At 36.3% G+C, this 22,439-nt stretch overlaps 1 protein-coding gene and 2 non-coding genes across 3 annotated transcripts; all 3 read right to left on the bottom strand.

Moving 5' to 3' along the window:
• Positions 1–555: 555 nt before the first annotated feature.
• On the bottom strand, positions 556–22,017 carry LOC131855383 (nucleolar GTP-binding protein 1). Its single transcript, XM_059206654.1, has 15 exons — positions 21,886–22,017; positions 21,647–21,799; positions 20,497–20,618; positions 17,917–18,052; positions 16,339–16,440; positions 14,181–14,273; positions 11,594–11,743; positions 11,144–11,301; positions 9,801–9,939; positions 7,575–7,755; positions 5,908–6,017; positions 5,149–5,267; positions 4,337–4,470; positions 2,241–2,431; positions 556–1,471 (listed from the first exon to the last, which is right to left on the bottom strand). The coding sequence occupies exons 1-15, from the start codon at positions 21,931–21,933 to the stop codon at positions 1,316–1,318; spliced, it is 1,992 nt and encodes a 663-aa protein (XP_059062637.1). The 5' UTR covers positions 21,934–22,017; the 3' UTR covers positions 556–1,315.
• LOC131855402 (small nucleolar RNA SNORA16B/SNORA16A family) lies at positions 12,916–13,046 on the bottom strand. The gene has a single exon (XR_009358107.1). It is a non-coding gene; the product is annotated as a small nucleolar RNA SNORA16B/SNORA16A family (small nucleolar RNA).
• On the bottom strand, positions 18,597–18,727 carry LOC131855403 (small nucleolar RNA SNORA16B/SNORA16A family). Its single transcript, XR_009358108.1, has one exon. It is a non-coding gene; the product is annotated as a small nucleolar RNA SNORA16B/SNORA16A family (small nucleolar RNA).
• Positions 22,018–22,439: the final 422 nt, after the last annotated feature.

Genomic DNA, 22,439 nt, shown 5'->3' with positions numbered 1-22,439 from the left:
TGTCGTACATCTTCTCATATGGAAAAGAGCTAGTCTTTATATATAAATACTAGCTGTTCCAGCGACTTCAAGCGTGGAAGTTAACTTCATTTTTCTAAAATAAAAGTAGCATAAGTTAATTTTTATTACATCAGCTACCTGCCAATAAAAGTCCCGTCACGATCGGTCCAGACATTTTAGAGATTAGCCGAAACAGACAGACAGACAAAAATTGTAAAAAATGTTATTTTGGTTACATACACCAAAATAACATTTTTTATTACATGCATATGTATTTATATTCATATGCATGTAGTATAAAACGGTTATTTCAATATTACAAACTGACACTCCAATTTTATTTTGCTATTTTCCAGGGGGGGACCGCGTGGAGGTCAAGCTGGCAAGGCCGTAGGAAGGGATTGTTAGCAACGGAGTCTTATGGTCCCATTGTTGTATAGAAATGTACCTTATAAGTTTGATCACTGGTACACCATTAGTGCTGACGAGATCTTCATTCCAAATTCATACATAAAACAAATAACATTTCCAAAACATGGTAAAAATAATACACAATTTAAAATACATAAATGTTTTAATTACACAAGGTAAATACACAGTTTATACGCCTTGTAAATGTGGTTTGGGCAATTTTTACAGATATAGAAAAGTGTATATAAAGAATCATGAAAATCGGATCACACTATATAGCAGTTTGTTTTGGACACAACAAGTCTTTCTTTCAAATGTGATTAGGCACTTTTTTACTGATACACTAAAGTATATATATATAAAGAAAAATGAAAATCGGACCAATCTGTATAGTTTGGATGTAACATATATGTATTTGCACTAGACCAGTGTTTCCCAACGAGAACGTACGGGAGCCCACGTCCCACAGGGGGGGCAATCTGATTGTAAAAGAGGGGGGTGGACAATGATGGTGGGGAAATGGACTTGTATGTAATGAAATATGAATTTCAATTTATCATCAAATTTTGAAAATTTCCTTTTTTTTATTGGGGTGTTTGGGCTGATGACAGCCCAAACAACCCAATAAAAAAAAGGAACTGCTTGGACCTGTAGCGCTGCGACCTACATAGATCTATTCATCATTTTTTACTTACAATTTCATTAACAAAATCCTAGTGATTATACTAAAACTTATTAAGTTTCTATCGAACAATTAAAACTTTTAAAAGAATGAATGAAAGAATTTTAAAAAGCTTAAAAGGATGGCATTGAAAATGTTAGGAAACACTGCAATAGGCACTCTCTGTACACCCCATATGCGATATTGCGTGAATATAAACATAACAACACTGTATATATATAACTATCGCCTTTCTGTCTTGCCGACGCCCCGCTTTCCAGAGAACAAATGTTTGGGCATTTTCGTTCCGATAAACCTGTCCGCTTCGCCTTTGAGACCCATTTTCTTTGTTTTCTTGGCGATCGCCACGTGAGCCAGTTTCTTCGCTTTCTTCTGCATCTATAAGAAGAATACAATATTTCAGTTTATTTGTATTTTTATCATAATGACAATTAACACAGCGCCATCTAGTCCCAAGCTGAGTCGATCTTGTGTCTTGTGTTATGGGTACTAGACAACTGATATAAATACAGAGATATATATTTTTGTAAATACACAATATATATAGAAAACATAATTGCGGTCTGCGTCCGCAATTATATTTCTATACTCATGAGTACAAATGTTAGTGCCGTGCGAGGATTCGAACCCGCGACCATCTGTCGTAAAGCGGTGTGCTTGACCGCTACACCACCGAGGTCGTCAGATTCAGATACATCAGATTCATTACAATAAGTGTTCAAAATCTACCCTGTAACATCGTAAGCACAGATTATTATATTAGAGTCCGTTAGTTTTTTGTTCCCGCGCTTTCACTTCCCCTCCCTTACCCAGTACTGAACTGACCGTACAGCGGCCTTGACGAGCGCGCGCATTTGTTGTGAATTAAAATAAATTAGAACTGTGTTAAATCTACTGTGAAACTGGAAAGCTAGCTAAGATATCTTCGAGACCCTGAAGCTCAAGAAATCCGCAGAACCATACAGGTACGTGACAGACGTTTTTCCCTATATATATACATAGTAAATTCCCTAACATTTTGGTAGCAGAGAGTATTTTCCCTAACAATAACATATAGTCTACAAATTTCATGCGGCTAAAACCGGGGGCGCAGCTAGTCATACATAAACAAATCTTGCGAACAACAGAATCTCTTCAGGATACTTACAACAACATCTTTGACGCCTTGTTGGTCCCGTGCGGGCCGGCTGACGGAGCGGCCGTGGGAGTCCGCGCGCGCTCGCTTGGCGACCGGACCGGACGAGCCGTCCGGGCCGGACGGGCCGGACTGGGAGCGGCCGCGCGACTTTGACCGCGTGCGGGTGAAGTGAGCCTCCTTCGTATCCGTCATGTCCACACCTGCATTAGATTTTAATTACACATTATAAATATTTGTTCATTAGTTCGCTGATTAGGAAATAAAAAAGTTATTAAAAAAAACTATCCAAATCAAATCTTTCATCATCATCATCATCATCATCTCCGCCCGGAAGACGTCCACTGCTGAACAAAGGCCTCCCCCAAAGATCTCCACGAGGACCGGTCCTGCGCTGCTCGCATCCAATACCAGCGATCTTGACCAGATCGTCGGCCCACCTTGCTGGAGGCCTTCAATGAAATCTTTACACAGCATAAACTTAAGTCGTGTTCGCATGTATCTATTAAAGTACGCAACAGATTTTAATACAGTTTTCAGCAATAGATAGAGTTTATTAGCCTACATACAGTTTTCAGCAATAGATAGAGTTTATTAGCCTACATACAGTTTTCAGTAATAGATAGAGTTTATTAGCCTACATACAGTTTTCAGCAATAGATAGAGTTTATTAGCCTACATACAGTTTTCAGTAATAGATAGAGTTTATTAGCCTACATACAGTTTTCAGCAATAGATAGAGTTTATTAGCCTACATACAGTTTTCAGCAATAGATAGAGTTTATTAGCCTACATACAGTTTTCAGCAATAGATAGAGTTTATTAGCCTACACCGTGCAAAGGCCAATAAAGCCACTACCATCAAGCATGGTTTTCTCGAGAGACTACAGCATGGGGTTCTTCAAGAAGGGTATATTAATTCCCATACGCTGAAACCTAAGTGGTCTCGATATATAATCCTTGTAAACTTACAAGGATTATTTAAAAGAGCAACACACAAGTTTCTTGCTCGTTCTTCTTGTGATGAGACAGCTTTCCGAATGAGTGGTAGATAAAAAACAAATTGTTATGACTATTCAAAAGTGCTTAAATTAAGTTTATTTGAATAAATGATTTTCTATTTTATTCTATTCTATTCTATTCTATGATTATTGGTAGACGAAAGTTCATTTACACAAAGTTCGACATTTTAATAAAATTAAAAGTTTACAAATAGTTTCACAAGGAATCGATTTCTACAAAATAACACTTAACTTAAAATAGATCAGGTAGGATATTTTTTTATGTAAAATTAGAACATCTTACCGGACACAAACCATAACGGTTTTATAACCGTGTCAAAATAACCGCACGCAATAAAGGTTAGCTCTTGCATGCTTTTTTTTTTATACCACTTAGGTGGCAAACTAGCATACGGCTCATCTGATGGTAAACGGTTACCGTAGCCTATGGACACCTGAAACACCAGGGGTGTCACGTGCGCGTTGGCGACCCTTAAGAAACCTTAATATACCCTTCTTGAAAAACCCCATGCTGTAGTCTCGTGGGAAAACCTCGGCAGGAAGTTCATTCCACAATCTAAGTGTACGCGGGAGGAAACTCCTCTGAAACCGCACTGTTCGGGACCACTTAGGTTCCAGCGTGTGGGAATGAATTCCCTGTCGATGGCGAGCGGTGCGGTGGTAAAAGGTGGCTGTCGGCATCATGTCGAACAATTCCTCAGAACACAGTCCGTTGTATAATCGGTAGAACACACAAAGCGAGGCGAAGTCTCGCCTCAAGCTGAGTGGCTTGATACCGCCAGAGAGATTGGGATCATCGACAATTCTCATAGCACGTCTCTGAACCGAGTCAAAAGGACCGAGCTGGTATCCAGGTGCTCCCGCCCAAAGATGAGAGCAGTACTCCATGTGCGGCCGAACTTGTGACTTATAAAGAGAAGTCTCTGGTCCGCAGTGAAGTACCGCCTCGCTCTATTGAGCACACCGAGCTTCCTGGACGCCAGCTTTACCTTTTCTTCCAGGTGACTGCGGAACTCAACAGTACTAGAGATGTCGACACCGAGAGTCCCAAATCCCAGTTATTGCAGTCATAAATAAACTGCTTACCCAGTTTCTCCATCTCCCCTCGCAGCATGGACGCTGATCTTCCTCGAGCGCGTGCTCTGGAAGTCCGCGGCATGACTGGCTTCGTGGACTGCTTCGTGAGACGCGACTCGTCCTTCAGTATTGCCTTCTTGTTGCTGCAACCGTTTCAAATTCAAAAATCATTATTTTTTATATATTGTAACATTGTTGAAAAGCACTGAATAAATAGTTTTTCTTTCTTTCTTTCTTATTCATGTAGGACATATTAGCCGCTTATGAACGTCAAATTCTTTATATTAAAATTTTATTTTTTTTATTTATTCGGTATATAGATCCAATGGAGAAAAACTGGCAAGAAACTCAATTGAATTACTTTTTTTTAAAAAAACCAGTTAATTTACAATGTATAGGTATATAGGTGTCTATGTCTAACATTAAATGAACATCCAGTGCATGAACAACTATTGCCATGCACGCTCGTCATTTAAGTAATCGTTTAGTGAGTAATAGGCTTTGCTCAGTAAATATTATTTAACAGATGTTTTGAATTTATTTAAAATTAGTTAGTAGTTGAACAGAGATTAAGTGCGTATCGACTTCTATGTTGTTTGTCGCATGCCTAATCCTTTGTTGTTAATTAAATATAAGTAAATCAATATTTATTTAAAAGAGCAACACACAAGTTTCTTGCTCATTCTTCTTGTGATGAGTCTGCATTCCGAATGAGCGGTAGTATAAAAAAACTTGACTATTCAAAAGTGTTTATATTAAGTTTATTGGAATAAAGATTATTTCTATTTCTATTAGTAATTTATGTTATGTTGTGTGCTCACCGTATTTGACGGGCGAGGTCTCGTATCTCGAGCATGGTCTGGTCCAGCTCCAGTTTGGGCACTGCGTACATGCCACCTGCTTCTCGCAACTCTTCTTCTTTCTCCAACTCCGCTAGTTTCTGTAAAATAGAGATCGATTAGAGTTGACAAAACTCTCCAACTAATTTCTGTGATATGTCAGGAAGTTATTTTGTTTGTCGACGACCTATTTCTGTCTTATTTTATTAATCTATATATATATATAACTCAAAGGTGACTGACGTAGTGATCTATCAACGCACAGCCCAAACCACTGGACGGATCGGGCTGAAATTTGGCATGCAGGTAGATGTTATGACGTAGGCATCCGCTAAGAAAGGATTTTGATTAATTCTACCCCTAAGGGAATAAAATAGGGGATGAAACTTTGTCAATTTTAAACCGATCGGGCTGATCACGTGTCACGTTGTTTCTCCGCGATGGACTCCTAAACTACTGAACCGATTGCAAATTTGATTTGCACATTGTGTGCAATTTGATCCAACTTGAAAGATAGGATAGCTTACATCTCAATTTATAGTCGCAATATTTTATTCAAGAACCTTAGCCGCAGCAACGCGTGGCCGGATCTGCTAGTATTATAGCTTAAAGATATATGGTGGATCTGCTAGTATTACTAAAGAAATATGATATATATATATGGTATGTTCATCATCAACATCATCACAGCCCGGAAGACGTCCACTGCTGGACATAGGCCTGGTATATATGGTATGATACCTCGAATATATCCGGATCTATATAGTCGGCAATGTTGTGCCCCTCCCAGAACTCCGGTATAGGGTCGTACCGCTCCTCTTCTGGTATGTCGCTGTAATTCTTCTTAAGGTCTGAAAATAATGAACACAGAACATTACTATCAAATCAATCAATAAAAAAGCCGCTCCAAAATCCGTTGCGTAGTTTTAAAGATTTCAGCATACATAGGGACGGACAGACAGCGACTTTGTTTTTACTATTTAATGATTTAAAAATCTTATTAAGAGTTATTAGTTAAACTCAATTTTAAAAATATCTTTATTTATGTAGGTCTGTCTATTATGATATGTCAAAATGTACCGTCAGTTCAGAATGCTTTGTAACCCAGAACTAACAAGAAACTCAGCTCTCACCCTTTTCGAATAAATGTTGTACATGTTTACAAAAATACAGATTCATTTTTAAATTCAAATTTGGGAGAATATAGTGATCCCTAAATGAATGGAAGAGAAAAACATTATATTTAATCGAATTAGGTGTTATTTTGCGGAAGTCCATTTCACTACTCGATGGATTTATTTTATTTTGTTTAATTCTGCTACAATTAACATGTGTGAGACTACGAATAATCGGTGTGGAAACCTGACCAGCGCTACGACCTTCTCCAGAATATTCGACTCGGAAAGTCGCGGTTTGATCGCCGATGAGTCAACACTAGGCTTCCGAGCTGTACCCGAACTCTAATTAACGCCTGATGATGCCTCGTTCAGAGGCGATACACGTGTCGCGATATGGGTGTAGACTCAATAACGGTCGGGATTTGATCGCCACTGGAGAAGGTCGTAGCGCTGGTCAGGTTTCCACACCGAATATGTGTGAGACTACGAGTCTCACACATGTTAATTGCAGCGGAATTAAACAAAATAATATGAATCCATCGAGTAGTGAAAAACATATTACGCCGATCCCAAATAAATGGGATAAGGAAGAAGCAGATGATGGGTGACCACCAGCATATGCTATTGCAGTTTCGTCGAAGGGAAATAGCCCAATAAGGGAGGAATTCTAGTAATGTGGACTCATGACTCCATTACTAGCAATGTACCATGTCAGGTTGAACTCCACGCGGTGCCCCCTGGAAACCATCGTGATAAATTTCTGGTGAATTTATCACGATGGGCTAATTGACCTGATCTCATGCTCATCTTATCATCCTCCATTGGTGCCCCGCGTAAACCGATAGCGCAGGCGGGTGCCCCATTACATTATCTATACATATAAATAAAATTGGAGTGTCTGTTTGTAATAATGAAATAACCGTTTTTTACTACATGCATATGAATATAAATAAAGTACATACACCAAAATAATATTTTTTACAATTTTTGTCTGTCTGTCTGTTTGTTCCGGCTAATCTCTGAAATGGCTGGACCGAATTTGCCGGGGCTTTTATTGGCATGTATCTGATGCAATAAGGAGTAACTTCATTCATTCATTTATAACTTAAGAGCTACGCTCTTGTCGGTGGAGCTCTTGCCACTTTCCGCGATCTTCCATCATGCTCTTTAATTCTTGACTAGTAAGGAGTAACTTAAACTATTTTAATTAAAAAAAATAAAGTTAAATTCCACGCGGACGAAGTCACGGGAACAGGTAGTCATCCATAAAAAAAATTGTCATAATCTCACCTAGGACGTAATCATCTCCCAGTTCGATCTCAATCTCCCGTTCCAGTTTCCGTTTCCTGGCCTCCTTCTCTGCCATCTGCTGCTTCTTGAGCACCACGGATGGTGGTATAACGGGGGGACGGGACTTGCCGTCGCGAGGTGTTGGCACAGCCACGTGTAAACGGTTTAATATACCATCCACCTGCAAATTGAGATAACTTTTACCCATTGCCATAAAAAGAAATAGAAATAGAAATAATCTTTATTCAAATAAACTTAATATAAGCACTTTTGATAATACAGATGATATAAAGACACTTCCACGAGGACGATTGACATATGAATTAAATAGTTGGTTACTCGACAAATGTTTTTACTCCGTAAACGAGTTTTTAAATTAATAATAATGTAATAATAATAATATGTATTTATAATTTTCTGATGACAATTGATTTAATAATTAAATAATATTTAAAATTTATATATTTTGCATGCCTAAGGCAAAACATAATGGGACATTATATTACAATAACAACCAATGTAAACCTATGTTTAGTGCAAATAAATTTGATTTGATTTGATTTGATTTGAAGAGTCAAGTTTTTTTTATTCTACCGCCTATTCGGAATGCAGATTCATCACAAGACGAATAAGCAAGAAACTTGTGTGTTGCTCTTTTAAATAAATATTGATTTACTTATATTTAATTAACAACAAGGATTAGGCATGCGACAATCAACATAGAAACTGTTACGCACTTAATCTCTGTTCAATCAGATATATATACTAATTTTAAAATATATAAAAAATATGCTTATCATCTATTACTTCTTGTGTGTACATGTGTATGTATGTATGTGTGTTTAGTATTAAAATAGTAATAAGATATATTTTTTTTACTATTCCAAAGGTTTTGTACAATATTTGAATTATTATTCGAGCAGATTTATAACAGACTCTGGTAGTTTGTCATAAAACCTTACGCAATTACCATAAAACGAATTACTAACTTTAGTGAAACGACATTTAGGTAAAATTAGTTTGTCATTGTTACGTAAGCTTTTATTAGTGTAATCACCAACTCTTTTGAAACTGTCTATATTTTTCCTAGCGTACATGATATTTTCGTAAATATATTGAGACGTAACGGCGAAATATTCAACAGTATTTTTGTGTATTGTTGCGGGTGAATAATACGATGTTGTTGGTCGAGACGATGTATATTACAGATGATGATAAACTGACAATATGTACATAGAAATAATGATCTTATATACTAAATGACAATAGGAAAATGTAAGGTGGGGTGACACAGTTTAGACACAGCAGTGCTTAGTAGACAATATTGAATTTGTCTTACTAGACATTATTAAATGCAATTATTATTTTATGTATCTAGGTGACTGTGTCCCATAGATATTCCCCCCTTGAGAGAAAAAAAAATATATATATTACACACAAAAAAATTATAAAAGTTAATTGTAAAATTTAAGTGAGTGTCCCATATGTATCTTAGGGACTTCCTATTTCTATCTAAATATATATATAACTCAAAGGTGACTGACATAGTGATCTATCAACGCACAGCCCAAACCACTGGATGGATCGGGCTGAAATTTGGCATGCAGGTAGATGTTATGACGTAGGCATCTGCTAAGAAAGGATTTTAATTAATTCTACCCCCAAGGAATTAAAAAAGGGATGAAATTTTGTATAAATCTGCTAAGATTTTCGAAACTGAATGAACTGAAAATAAAGATTGGAACTACTATGATGAAAACGTTCGCTTAAATAGGATTTTGATAAATTCAACCCCCATGGGGATAAAATAAGGGATGATGCAGGATGTAAATGTATTAGTTTGAACCTATCAGTACCTAATGGAACGAATAAATTAAGACGAACAAAATAATTTTTAGTTCTTTAGGCTACTTTTATTTTAGAAAAATAAAGTTAAATTCCACGCGATCGAAGTCGCGGGTACAGCTAGTTGTCAATAAATGTCAAAATAATTTATGACATGACTGTTCACATTCAGAATAATAAAAATGGCAACCCTATTAGTTACAATTCTGTAAACGGTAAATAATATTATATTGAGACTTAAATATTGTATCTGTTTCTTCTTTTTTAATATATATTTCAAGAATTTTTTAGTAATAATTACAATACATCATATGAAAAAAATAAAATCTTCGGAATAACTCAATGAATATAAATATAAATCCTATTCAGCAGCTTACATACCTTCTTGGTCCTCATTTTCTCAGTGACCCTGTGCCCCAGTAACCTCTCGCAGGCCTCTATCTTCACTTCCTGCACACCTTCCTCCGTCATAGTGGACATTCTCATCACGGGGACTTTGGACAACTCGCTATTCGTACCCCTGTATCAAATTCAAAATATCTTTATTCATGTAGGTCTATTACAGACTCTTGTGATATGTCAAATCTACCGTCAGGTTGAAATTATTTCGAGATGAGAAGAACTGACAAGAAACTCAGCTCGTATTCTTTTCAAATAAATGTTGTACATGTTTACAATAATACAGATTTTTATTTTCAAATTTGTGAGAATAGAGTGACCACCAGCATATGCTATTGCAAAAGCAAATAGTCTAATCAGTGTTTGTAACCGAACAGACCAATCCCCACATGCAGGATCCGGTCACGAGTATGACGGATGAGCCAGCCATCATTGCACTCAACCATATTAGAGAGAGCACATCGACCTGGCCCACACGACGCCACAAGTTTGAACTTGTGAACTGTCTCATCACAAGAAGAACGAACAAGAAACTTGCGTGTTGCTCTTTTTTATTTTTTTTAGCTGTCCCGGCAAACGTTGTTTACTTTAAAATAAAAAAATTAGGGGTGGACTACCCCTAACATTTAGGGGGATGAAAAATAGATGTTGGCCGATTCTCAGACCTAAACCTAAACCTACGCTCACAAAATTTCATGAGAATCGGTCAAGCCGTTTCGGAGGAGTATGGGAACGAAAACTGTGACACGAGAATTTTATATATAAGATAAATACCTTACAGACTAACATACATAAGAAATAATAATAAAATTGTCTCTATGGTCACGGCACTGTCGATTGCAATCTGTCACGGTAGCGTCGACACACCACCCCCTTCGGCCAGTAGTCCTCCTTCATGAAGATGGGCTGCATGTTGGTGGGGACCCGGGCCGCAAACGATTTAAAGCTCGCGTTGTGACTCGATTAAATAGGGACGGACAGACAGTGACAGCGATTTTATTTTATACTATACATCTATATATATAAAAGAAAGTCATGTTAGTTACTCCACTTAAAACTCAAGAACTGCTGTACCGATTTAGCTGAAAATTGGCAGGGAGGTAGTTTAGAGCCAGGAGAAGGACATAGGATACTTTTTATCCCGTTCGACAGCATTCCCGTGTGACTTGACATGAAACGTCAGTCACTATAAAACGTGGTATAACAAAAAAGAATCAGACTTGGAATAACAAAACGCAAATGACAACTTATATATATAATACATGTACACCCGTGCGAAGCCGGGGCGAGTTAATTTAGCTAGTTATTTATATAAGTATACTCACGCCACCATGCTCCCCCCGGTGCAGGCCTGCTCCAACTCCTCAATGAGCGCTCGCTTCTCTGGAGTCAGGTCCTCGGGACGTACCACATCCATTTTATTCAGGACCACAATGAGGGGCTTGTTGATGAACAGTGGTTTTATACTCTCCAGTAGGGATATCTGGAAATAAATCGAAATAATATTGATTCAAATATCCCCCTAAGATCTCCACGACGTCCTGCGCTGCTCGCATCCAATGCCTTCCAGCGATCTTAACCAGATCGTCGGTCCACCTTGCTGGAGGCCTTCCCACGCTGAGTCTTCCGGTCCGCGGTCGCCACTCGAGGACTTTACTGTCCTACGAGCTATGTGCCACTTTAGTTTTGCAATTCCTCGGAACTTAGCTACACTTTTAAAGTCATCATATATATAGGGTGTTGTCTATATAGACGTTTCGCTTCAAAATAGATACCTGATCTGGTAGTGAGTGTCCGCACTGCTCGGAGGGGTCCAGCACGTACAGCACTGCTGCTCGCAGGTGAGCGAGGGCAGTCACCGCCTGCATCTCGATGACATTCCTCTCCTCCAGCGGGTGGTCCAGGATACCAGGCGTATCGATCACCTAAGTCATATTTACTAATATTATAAATGCCAAACCAACTCTGTCTGTCTGTCGGGATTTCACGATAAAACTACTAAATTTATATGAAATTTATACCTCGCTAGAATACCCTATCTTTATCATTACATAGTATAAAACAAAGTCGCTGTCGCTGTCTGTCCGTCCCTATGTAGGCTTAAATTTTTAAAACTACGCTACGGATTTTGAAGCGGTTTTTTTAATAGATGGAGTGATTTAAGAGGAAGGTTTATATATATAATACATGTACACCCGTGCGACGCCGGGGCGAGTAGCTAGTTACTTATATAAACAAATTAATTATTTAACAAAATAATATATATATAAAACCACTGTTCATCAACAAGCCCCTCATTGTGGTCCTGAATAAAATTGATGTGGTACGTCCCGAGGACCTGACTCCGGAGAAGCGTGCGCTCATTGAGGAGTTGGAGCAGGCCTGCACCGGGGGGAGCATGGTGGCGTGAGTATACTTATATAAATAATGTATAATATAAAATAAAGTCGCTGTCGCTGTCTGTCCGTCCCTATGTATGCTTAAATCTTTAAAACTACGCAACGGATTTTGAAGCGGTTTTTTAATAGATGGAGTGAACTCCAAACCAAACAAAGGACTTATAGAGCTTCTAAAGGCCAACTTCCGCCTGACGGATACGACTTTAGTCTGCCACCGCTAGGGGTTCGAACCTCGGTTCAGACTGTAGTAATTTCGATCCCTGTTTCAATTTGATTGGGGATCGATCGGAGGGATATTAAGTTGGTAATTTCGATCCCTGTTTCAATTTGATTGGGGATCGATCGGAAGGATATTAAGTTGGTAATTTCGATCCCTGTTTCAATTTAATTGGGGATCGACCGGAGGGGTATTAAGTTGGTAATTTCGATCCCTGTTTCAATTTGATTGGGGATCGATCGGAAGGATATTAAGTTGGTAATTTCGATCCCTGTTTCAATTTCATTGGGGATCGATCGGAAGGATATTAAGTTGGTAATTTCGATCCCTGTTTCCATTTGATTGGGGATCGATCGGAGGGGTATTAAGTTGGTAATTTCGATCCTTGTTTCAATTTGATTGGGGCTCGATCGGAAGGATATCAAGTTGGTAATTTCGATCCCTGTTTGAATTTGATTGGGGATCGATCGGAGGGGTATTAATTTGTATTTGTCGTGGGTGATGCACAGTTGCGTATGTCACACACGTGCGACCTTATCGACAAATGTTACTATAGGCCTCATATTGACTGAAGCGTGATATGGATCGCGGTCAGCTTCGATTGGGCCTGAAATATATAAATAAATAGACAGTAACACAGCGCCATCTAGTCCCACGGTAAGCAGAGCTTGTGTTATGGGTACTAGACAACTGATATAAATAAATAAATAACCCTGGACAATTAACACAGCGCCATCTAGTCCCACGGTAAGCAGAGCTTGTGTTATAGGTACTAGACAACTGATATAAACACTTAGATTTTTTTTGTAACTGTTATTAATATTATAAACGAGAAAGTTTGTGAGTATGGATGGATGTTTGTTACTCTTTCACGCAAAAACTACTGAATGTATTTTAATGAAACTTTACAGTAATATAGCCTATACATCAGAATAACATATAGGTTAAAAATTTCACGCTGGCACAGCCAAATCTTGATGGTAAGTGGTAACAGTCATTTATATTCATAAACAGTAGACATCAAGCTGTAATGTGGCACTGCGATAAACATGTACACCGATAAACAAATACATAGATAATTTCTTTTTCGTAAATACATATATATTATACATAGAAAACACCCAGACCGATACAAACAATCATACTCATGAATACAAATGTTTGCACGGTGCGAGAACTCGCGACCATCTGAAGTAAAGCGGTGTGGTAAACCGCTAAATCACCGAGGTTGTCTAAATACGATTAGTAATAACGAGTGGTCGCTTAATTGTCAAAAATCCAATGTTTTCATCTATACATATAAATAAAATTGGAGTGTCTGTTTGTAATATTGAAATAATCGTTTTTTACTACATGCATATGAATATAAATACGGTACATACACCAAAAAAACGTTTTTTACAATTTTTGTCTGTCTGTCTGTTTGTTCCGGCTAATTTCTGAAATGGCTGGACCTTTTTTTTTTTTTATAACACAGGGGACAAACGAGCATACGGCTCACCTGATGGTAAGTGATTACCGCCGCCCATGAGCACCTACAACACCAGGGGAATTGCAAGTACGTTGTCGGCCTTTTAAAAAGGAATAAGCTCTTTTCTTGAAGGTTTCAAACCTATGTTGACAGGACTTATTTTGGCTGGTAGCTGATGCAATAAGGAGTAACTTAGGCTACTATTATTTTAGAAAAATAATAAGTTAGTTATACATATAAACCTTCTTAAATTTAATTAAATATAGATAACTCACCTGCCATCTTAAATATTTGTAGTCTGTGTGCCCAACGTACAAACTCTTCGTTGTGAACGCATACGGCTGGACTTCTACATCCGCGCGGGTTATCTTTAAAAGTAACAGACATACGGTTAGTATTTATGCATTTGTAATGTGTAATGTTACTATTTATTTATATTATTATTACATAACAATTTTAGAAAAGCTAAGGCTGAAAGTTCTCAAACTTTTTAGTACCATGGGGCACGCTACTAAAAAGATTGGGAATCGAATAGAATAGAATAGAAAATCATTTATTCAAATAAACTTTAATATAATAATTTAATAATTATTAATAATAAATTAATAATTTAAGCGCTTTTGAACAGTCATAACAATTTGTTTATTACCTACCACTCGTTCGGAAAGCTGTCTCATCACAAGAAGAACGAGCAAGAAACTTGTGTGTTGCTCTTTTAAATAATCCTTGTAAGTTTACATTTACAAGTCGAAACGTGTGAATACAAACTACCAACCAGCACTCACTTTTTGGGTCAAATATAAATATACAATAAGATTTAATCAGTCGTAGTGATAAGAGCAGACCAGTCCCTACAAGCAGCACTAGTTCACGAGTATGACGGATGAGCCAGCCATCACTGCGCTCGACCATATTTTAGGGAGTCCAATGACCCGGAAACACTGATCTAATGTATTCTATTTTTAATTATTTAATTCTAGTTTTAATATTGCATACCTATATAATAATCATGGCAGAACCGGCCACGCGTTGCTGTGGCTAAGGTTCTTGAATAAAATAATATTGCGACTATAAATTGAGATGTAAGCTATCCTATCTTTCAATTTGGATCAAATTGCACACAATGCGCAAAACAAATTTGCAATCGTTTCAGTAGTTTAGGAGTCCATCGCGGACAGACAATGTGATACGTATTTTTTATATATAATATTCTCGTGTCACAATGTTAGTTACCATACTCCTCTGACACGGTTTGACCGATTTTTATGATATTTTAATTACATATACAGTAGGTCTGAGAATCGGCTACTATCTATTTTGGGGCTGTTCAAGTATTACGTAAGCAGATTTATCACAATTATTTACCCCCATCCCCCGTTGTCAGCAAAAGTAAGCAAAGCTCTTACCCCTCCCCCCATGCTTACGTAAACATTTCTCAATTAATGTATTGTTTTTTTAACAAAGACAATGTGAGGGTTGCCATTCGTGTAAAAAAGTAAATTACGACCGATGACGTAATCATCATACAGACTCCCCCACCCCCATGTCATCCAAAATAAGCAAAGAAAAGACCCCCCGCCCCCTTATAGTGCTTACGTAATACTTGAACGGCCCCTTTTCATACCCCTAAGTAATAAGGGTGATCCACCCTTAACATTTATTTTTTGAACAATTTTTTTATTATGTGTCATTAAACAATACATACAACCCTTAATTTTAACCCTTCTATCACCAACCCCTATTTTTTTATAGCGTTATTAATTTATATGGCAATATAACGTTTGCCGGGACAGCTAGTTTTTATACATATAAAGAAAAATAGGGTTAGTTTTCTCAAATTCAAATTAAAAAATTATTTATTCATGTTGGACATTTTAGCCGCTTATGAACGTCAAGTTTTTACATTACATTTTTTTCCCTACCGTCCAGTTCGGTATATAGATCCAATTGAGAAGAACTGGCAAGAAACTCAATTGAATTACTTATTTTTTTTTAAGCCTGTTTATTTCCAATGTATATTTATATAGGTGTCTATGTCTAAAGTTAAATGAAATTAATCCCGTCCATGAACAACTATTGCCATGCACGCTCGTCATTCAAGTAATCGTTTAGTGAGTAATAGGCTTTGCTCAGTAAATATGATTTAACAGATGTTTTGAATTTATTTAAAGGTAATTCCAACATATCATTTGGTATCTTATTATAAATTTTTATACCTATTCCCATAAAAGACCTATTAACTTTTTCTAAACAATACTTGGGGACAGCAAGTTTGTCTTTAAATCTAGTATTAATATTTTGCTGTTTTTTGGAAACAAGTCAAGATTTTTATATAGGATATTTGAATATATAAATTGAGTTACAAATGACACTTAAAAACAAATCGATCTGACTTGTGTAGGGTGTGAGCTAAATGTTTGATGTCATAGTCACCTTGTTGATGAAACTGGACTTGCCGACGTTGGGGAAGCCGCAGATGATGATGGTCCGTGTGTACGGGTCGATGGATGGCAGACGAGCCAAGTGTTGGCGGACCTGGAATGTTCAATACATCATATATAAATAGAATAGAATAGAATAGAATAGAAAATCATTTATTCAAATAAACTTACATTGAAGCACTTTTGAATAGTCATTACATTTTTTAATCTACCGCTCGTTCGGAAAGCTGTCTCATCACAAGAAGAACGAGCAAGAAACTTGCGTGTTGCTCTTTTAAATAATTTTATTATTACTTTACATTTTTAAGTTTAAGTGTGTGAATACAAACCACCGATTAGCACTAATTCAATTAAATACTCAAATAGAAAAAATATTGAATATATAACCAACTGGTTAAACAATCTAGTGACGGTAGATGAAGAAAAAACTGCTGTCACCTATCTACATTGACATCGCTGTTACTCCAGTCAGCTCGTGACCACGGCTAGTGCAACCTAGTCGAAACGTCGAGAGAGGTAAATACCTTTATTTGCCATAAAATTATTCGTGTTAAGACCCGGTTAATAATTTAAATAAAAAATAATCTTTATTCAAATAAACTTAACATAAGCACTTTTGAATAGTCAAGTTTTTTTTTCCGCTTATTCGGAATGCAGATTCATCACAAGAAGAATAAGCAAGAAACTTGTGTGTTGATTTGCTTATATTTAATTAACAACAAGGATTAGGCTTGCGATAATCAACATAGAAACTGCTACGCACTTAATCTCTGTTCAATCAGATAACATTGTCAGCGCTGTGAATTTTAAGTTAGATATTTTCTACAAAAACATTTTTATCATTTATAATTATTTATATCGGGGTTTCATGGCTCCTTGTTCTCAGTTGTTTGTAGTTGACATGGGAGATCTCTATTCTTTGAGTTAGCTAGAAATCTTTCATCCAGCTCCAGAATATTTGCTCCTTTTAGTCTTTTTGATGAGTTCTTGATTAGAAGCTTCTTATATTTGGTGCTTGTTTTCCCAATTTCTCATCATTTATCAATAAATACCCTCTGAATTAATAAACCGGATCATCCGTAACCCCCTAAGAGGGTGGGGCCACGGGACCCCTTTGGCATTGACTGCGAAGGCCACAACTCCTGGGGGACTTTGATATATGCAGGAAATAAATACCCAATGAATTAATGAACCGGGTCATGCCCCTAAGAGGGTGAAGGCTGGGACCTCGGGGCCCCTTTACTCTGGAGTCGATCTAGATGACGCTGTGTGAATTGTCCTAAGATTATTATTATCCATACATATAAATAAAATTGGAGTGTCTGTTTGTAATATTGAAATAATCGTTTTTTACTACATGCACATGAAGATAAAAATGGTACATACAGCAAAAAAATATTTTTTCAAATTTTGTCTGTCTGTCTGTTCTGGCTAATCTCTCAAATGGCTGGACCGATTGTGACGGGACTTTTTTTGGCATGTAGCCGATTTAATAAGGAGTAGTAGCTTAGAAAAATAAAGCTAAATTCCACGCGGACGAAGTCGCGTGTACAGTTAGTTATTTATATACCTGTTCCAAATATGTTAGATTTGCGGCCTGTCTCTTCATGATGGTGGCCATCCGACCCAGCGCCGCCCTCTTCAGCTGTTTACATCGGTACAATGAGTCACCATACTTCAATAAACGCACATAGTCCTTCGCCACACTGCAATAGAAATAGAAATAATCTTTATTCAAATAAACTCATTACAAGCACTTTTGAATAGTCATATCTTGATTCTACCACTCATTCGGAATGCAGATTCATCACAAGAATAATGTCCAAGAAACTTGTTTGTTGCTCTTTTTAATAGATGTTTCTTTATATAAATAATTACAGTATAACAAGTAAGAGGCATGCGATAATCAACATAGAAATCTCTACGCACTCATTATTAGTGTACTCAGATAATATTGTCAGTGCTATGGATTTAAAGTTTTTCAATAAAAACATTATTATCCTTAACGAATTCTGCAATTTTTTTAGATAAATAGAATAGAAACATCTTAATTCAAATGAACTTAAGTTTTATCACATACTGCAGCATGTGGTTCTTCAAGACGAGTATTTTAAGGTTTCTAAAGGGTCGGCAACATGTTACAGCCCTGATGTCTCAGGCGTCCATAGGCTACGGTAACCGTTTACCATCAGATGGGCCGTATGCTTGTTTGCCACCATAGTAGTATTAAAAAATGATATAAATTAATAATTTTGTATTTGTCGTGGGTGATGCACAGTTGCGTATGTCACGCACGTGCGACCTTATCGACAAATGTTACTATAGGCCTCATATTGACTGAAACGTGATATGGATCGCGGTCAGCTTCGATTGGGCCTTAAATATATAAATAACTAGACAGTAACACAGCGCCATCTAGTGCCACGGTAAGCAGAGCTTGTGTTATGGGTACTAGACAACTGATATAAATAAATAAATAACCCTGGACAATTAACACAGCGCCATCTAGTGCCACGGTAAGCAGAGCTTGTGTTATGGGTACTAGACAACTGATATAAATAAATAAATAACCCTGGACAATTAACACAGCGCCATCTAGTCCCACGGTAAGCAGAGCTTGTGTTATGGGTACTAGACAACTGATATAAATAAATAAATAACCCTGGACAATTAACACAGCGCCATCTAGTGCCACGGTAAGCAGAGCTTGTGTTATGGGTACTAGACAACTGATATAAATAAATAAATAACCCTGGACAATTAACACAGCGCCATCTAGTCCCACGGTAAGCAGAGCTTGTGTTATGGGTACTAGACAACTGATATAAATAAATAAATAACCCTGGACAATAACCACAGCGCCATCTAGTGCCACGGTAAGCAGAGCTTGTGTTATGAGTACTAGACAACTGATACTTAAATACGTTTTTTAAATACCAATGTAATATACATAGAAAACACCCAGACCGATACAAAAAATCATACTCATTAATACAAATATTCTATACTAGCTGATCCACGCACGCACGTTCGTTTGCATCACACTTATTTGAAATTTATCATTATATATATTGCCCAAGATATTATGTAAAAACAATAACTTTTTAAATTATAGTCTATTTGTTATTCTGATGTATAAGCTATATTACTGTAAAGTTACATTAAAATCTGTTATGTAGTTTTTGTGTGAGCAACAAACATCCATCTATATTCACCAACTTTTGCATTTACAATAAAGTAAAATAGTGATTTCTCCGATAGTACAACAGTCTGAGGAATCACGCCTGCAATCGGAAGGTGGTGCTTTATTAAAATAAACTTAATATAAGCACTTTTTAATCTTATATATAAAATTAGCTACTCGCCCCGGCTTCGTACGGGTGTACATGTATTATATATATAAACCTTCCTCTTGAATCACTCTATCTATTAAAAAAACCGCTTCAAAATCTGTTGCGCAGTTTTAAAGATTTAAGCATATATAGGGACGGACAGACAGCGACTTTGTTTTATATTATGTAATTATTCTCATATCAAAATATTAGTTATCATACTCCTCTGAAATGGAGGAATTTTTATGAAACTTTATACACATCTTCAGTAGGACTGAGAATCGGCTACTATCTTTCATAGCCCTAAGTGATAAGATTATCCACCCCTATTTTTTTTTATTGGGTTATTTGGGCTATTGTCAGATGTTCAGCCCTCCACCCCTAACATGTTTTTAAATTTTTTGGACAAATGATTTATCTTTTATAATAATAATAACAATCTTTGGGGGAGGCCTATGTCCAGCAGTGGACGTCTTCTGGGCTGCGATGATGATGATGATGATGATGATGATGAATAATAATAGCCATATAGCTCTCTTATCTGAAAGATGGGGTACATTTTGATGTTCACAAAATGTCCCACAACTCTGTGTACCTTTTAGCATAGGCCTACTCCAGCCCTCTCCATTATTTATTATTTTTTTATAATGTGGCATTAAAAAATACATCCCTAAATTTTCATCTTTTTCTCACCAACCCCTATTTTTAATAGTAATTTTAATTTATTTGGCTAAACAATGTTTGTGGAGTCAGCTAGTAGTTTCATAATATTTGTCTATATCTACAATACCTATATTACATTCAGACAGCAGACTTACGTATCAATAAGATGTCTGGCCGTGTTGAGTTGTCCGAGCCCTAGTTTGTAATGGTCCTTGTCGTACAGGACATTCATGAGGTCAGCGTAAAACGGATGAACATCGTCTAGTTTTGGGAATTCCTGAAATTATATATTCCATATAGATTTAATTGAAAAGTGTATGTATAGTGTCATAATAGTATTTATGAAATTTAATAATTTCCCCAAAAAATGAGGTGGAAAATAAAAAATAAGTTTTATAATACTTACTAATATTATAAATGAGAAAGTAACTCTGTCTGTCTGTCTGTCTGTCTGTCTTACTTTCACGCCAAAACTACTGAACCAATTTAAATTTAATTTGGTACACATATAGTCTAGAATCTGAGAAAGGACATAGGCTAGTTTTTAATCCAAAAACAAGGGTTGTAAGGGGTTCAAAAGGGAGATGAAAGATGATATGGAAGACTCTTCATTTTTGAAGCTAAAAGCTTGAAACTTATTTTTGGGACTGTTAATTAAATATGAATAAACAAGACATTCTAAGTTTTAAAAAAAATTACCCTTAAGGGGGATGAAAGTTAATGGAAATATCGACAATACGCGGACGAAGTCGTAGGCACATCTAATTTGTATATAAACTCTATGACCAATTTACTTTATATATACATTTTTGTAATCTATAGTAGTATTTAAGTGTTTCTTGATTTTAATTACTCATCATCATCATCATTTCAGCCCAGAAGATGTCCAGTGCTGAACAGAGGCTTCCCCCAAAGATCTCCATGACGATCCTGCGCTGCTTATATACAACGCTTTCCAGCTACCTTGACTTAAATAAATCTAACATATCCTGTATAAGTATTTTTTCTTATTTTGTTAATAGATTTCATAACATTATTTAATTTTAGTACTGAATGACAAGAGCCTTTCTGAGAAGTACCACTGACTGACTAACCAAAGTAATGAATAAATTGTGATATTTAAACTGATATTATACATACAATAAAACATTTTGATTTGTTTACCATAGTAAATTAAATAAAAAAATTATTGATTTCAAAAAATGTTTCATCTATGGAAACCTTGGTCTTCAGAGAGTAACATACGCTTAATAACAGACGTAAGAATCGTCGGGTGATACTACTAGTTAATAAAAAAACAAGTACCTGAATAATGCGGGATAACCTATCGTGAAAATTCTGTTGAGTGAATTTCACTTTTCTTATATAAAACGCGCGTATCCGAGATATCTTATAATGTTTATGTATCACTGTAGGTGTTTTCCTTTGTGTCTTCGACAATATTATGTCGACAAAATCCTGAAAAAAAAATCATCAGGTTATACTCGTGTACATATTAAAATTATGTTTGTTATTCTAGGTTTTAAGCTGTTATATAATTTTACCTTAGCCGTAGGCACAACGGCGATCTTCTTGAAATTGTACAAACTCATTTTGTATTATTTTTTTCCATATATATTTGTTATAAACTCTCTGAAAGAGAGCATCACGTAAACACGTGTTTAAAAAAGAAAATATATCGCTCAGTGTGACAAGCACATAAAAAAAATGTCAAACATATGACATGCACATGACATTTCATTCAATCACAGTCGCAATAAGACATTCAAAGGACAAAACGATCGATTATAATAGACTATAATCGGTATTAAATCGAATGTGTAGATTATTATAGCAGTAGTACTCATATATTCAAAAACTAGTACTTACTAATTTTTATTTGTAATTGACCACAATATAATAACCTATTAGTCATATTCTAAAAATGGACTTGGACTACAATAACAACAGATTTAATTATTTTTATTAAAAAAAGTATTATTGTACCTATTGAAGTCAAGAAAAGGCTTTAAAAAATATATATATCTGAAAAGTGTATAATATGATCAACTGTAGTGCTAATAATTATTTGTACATTTAAGGTCTTTCAATAGATAAT

Source organism: Achroia grisella, unplaced genomic scaffold (genome assembly GCF_030625045.1).
Source record: "Achroia grisella isolate CSIRO2021 unplaced genomic scaffold, CSIRO_AGI_Agris_v1 utg1360, whole genome shotgun sequence".
In the NCBI taxonomy this organism is placed as follows: Eukaryota; Metazoa; Arthropoda; class Insecta; order Lepidoptera; family Pyralidae; genus Achroia; species Achroia grisella.
This window is presented reverse-complemented; position numbering and strand designations above follow the sequence as displayed.

What these genes read in the sequence shown, in the direction of transcription:
- LOC131855383 (XM_059206654.1), bottom strand. Translation starts at nt 21,933, where the DNA reads ATGAGTTTGTACAATTTCAAGAAGATCGCCGTTGTGCCTACGGCTAAG. An exon ending in GACACTCACTACCAGATCAG is followed by an intron (nt 11,302 to 11,593) that starts GTATCTATTTTG and finishes ATTTATTTCCAG; the next exon opens with ATATCCCTACTGGAGAGTAT. An exon ending in AGAAAATGAGGACCAAGAAG is followed by an intron (nt 7,756 to 9,800) that starts GTATGTAAGCTG and finishes CTCAATTTGCAG; the next exon opens with GTGGATGGTATATTAAACCG.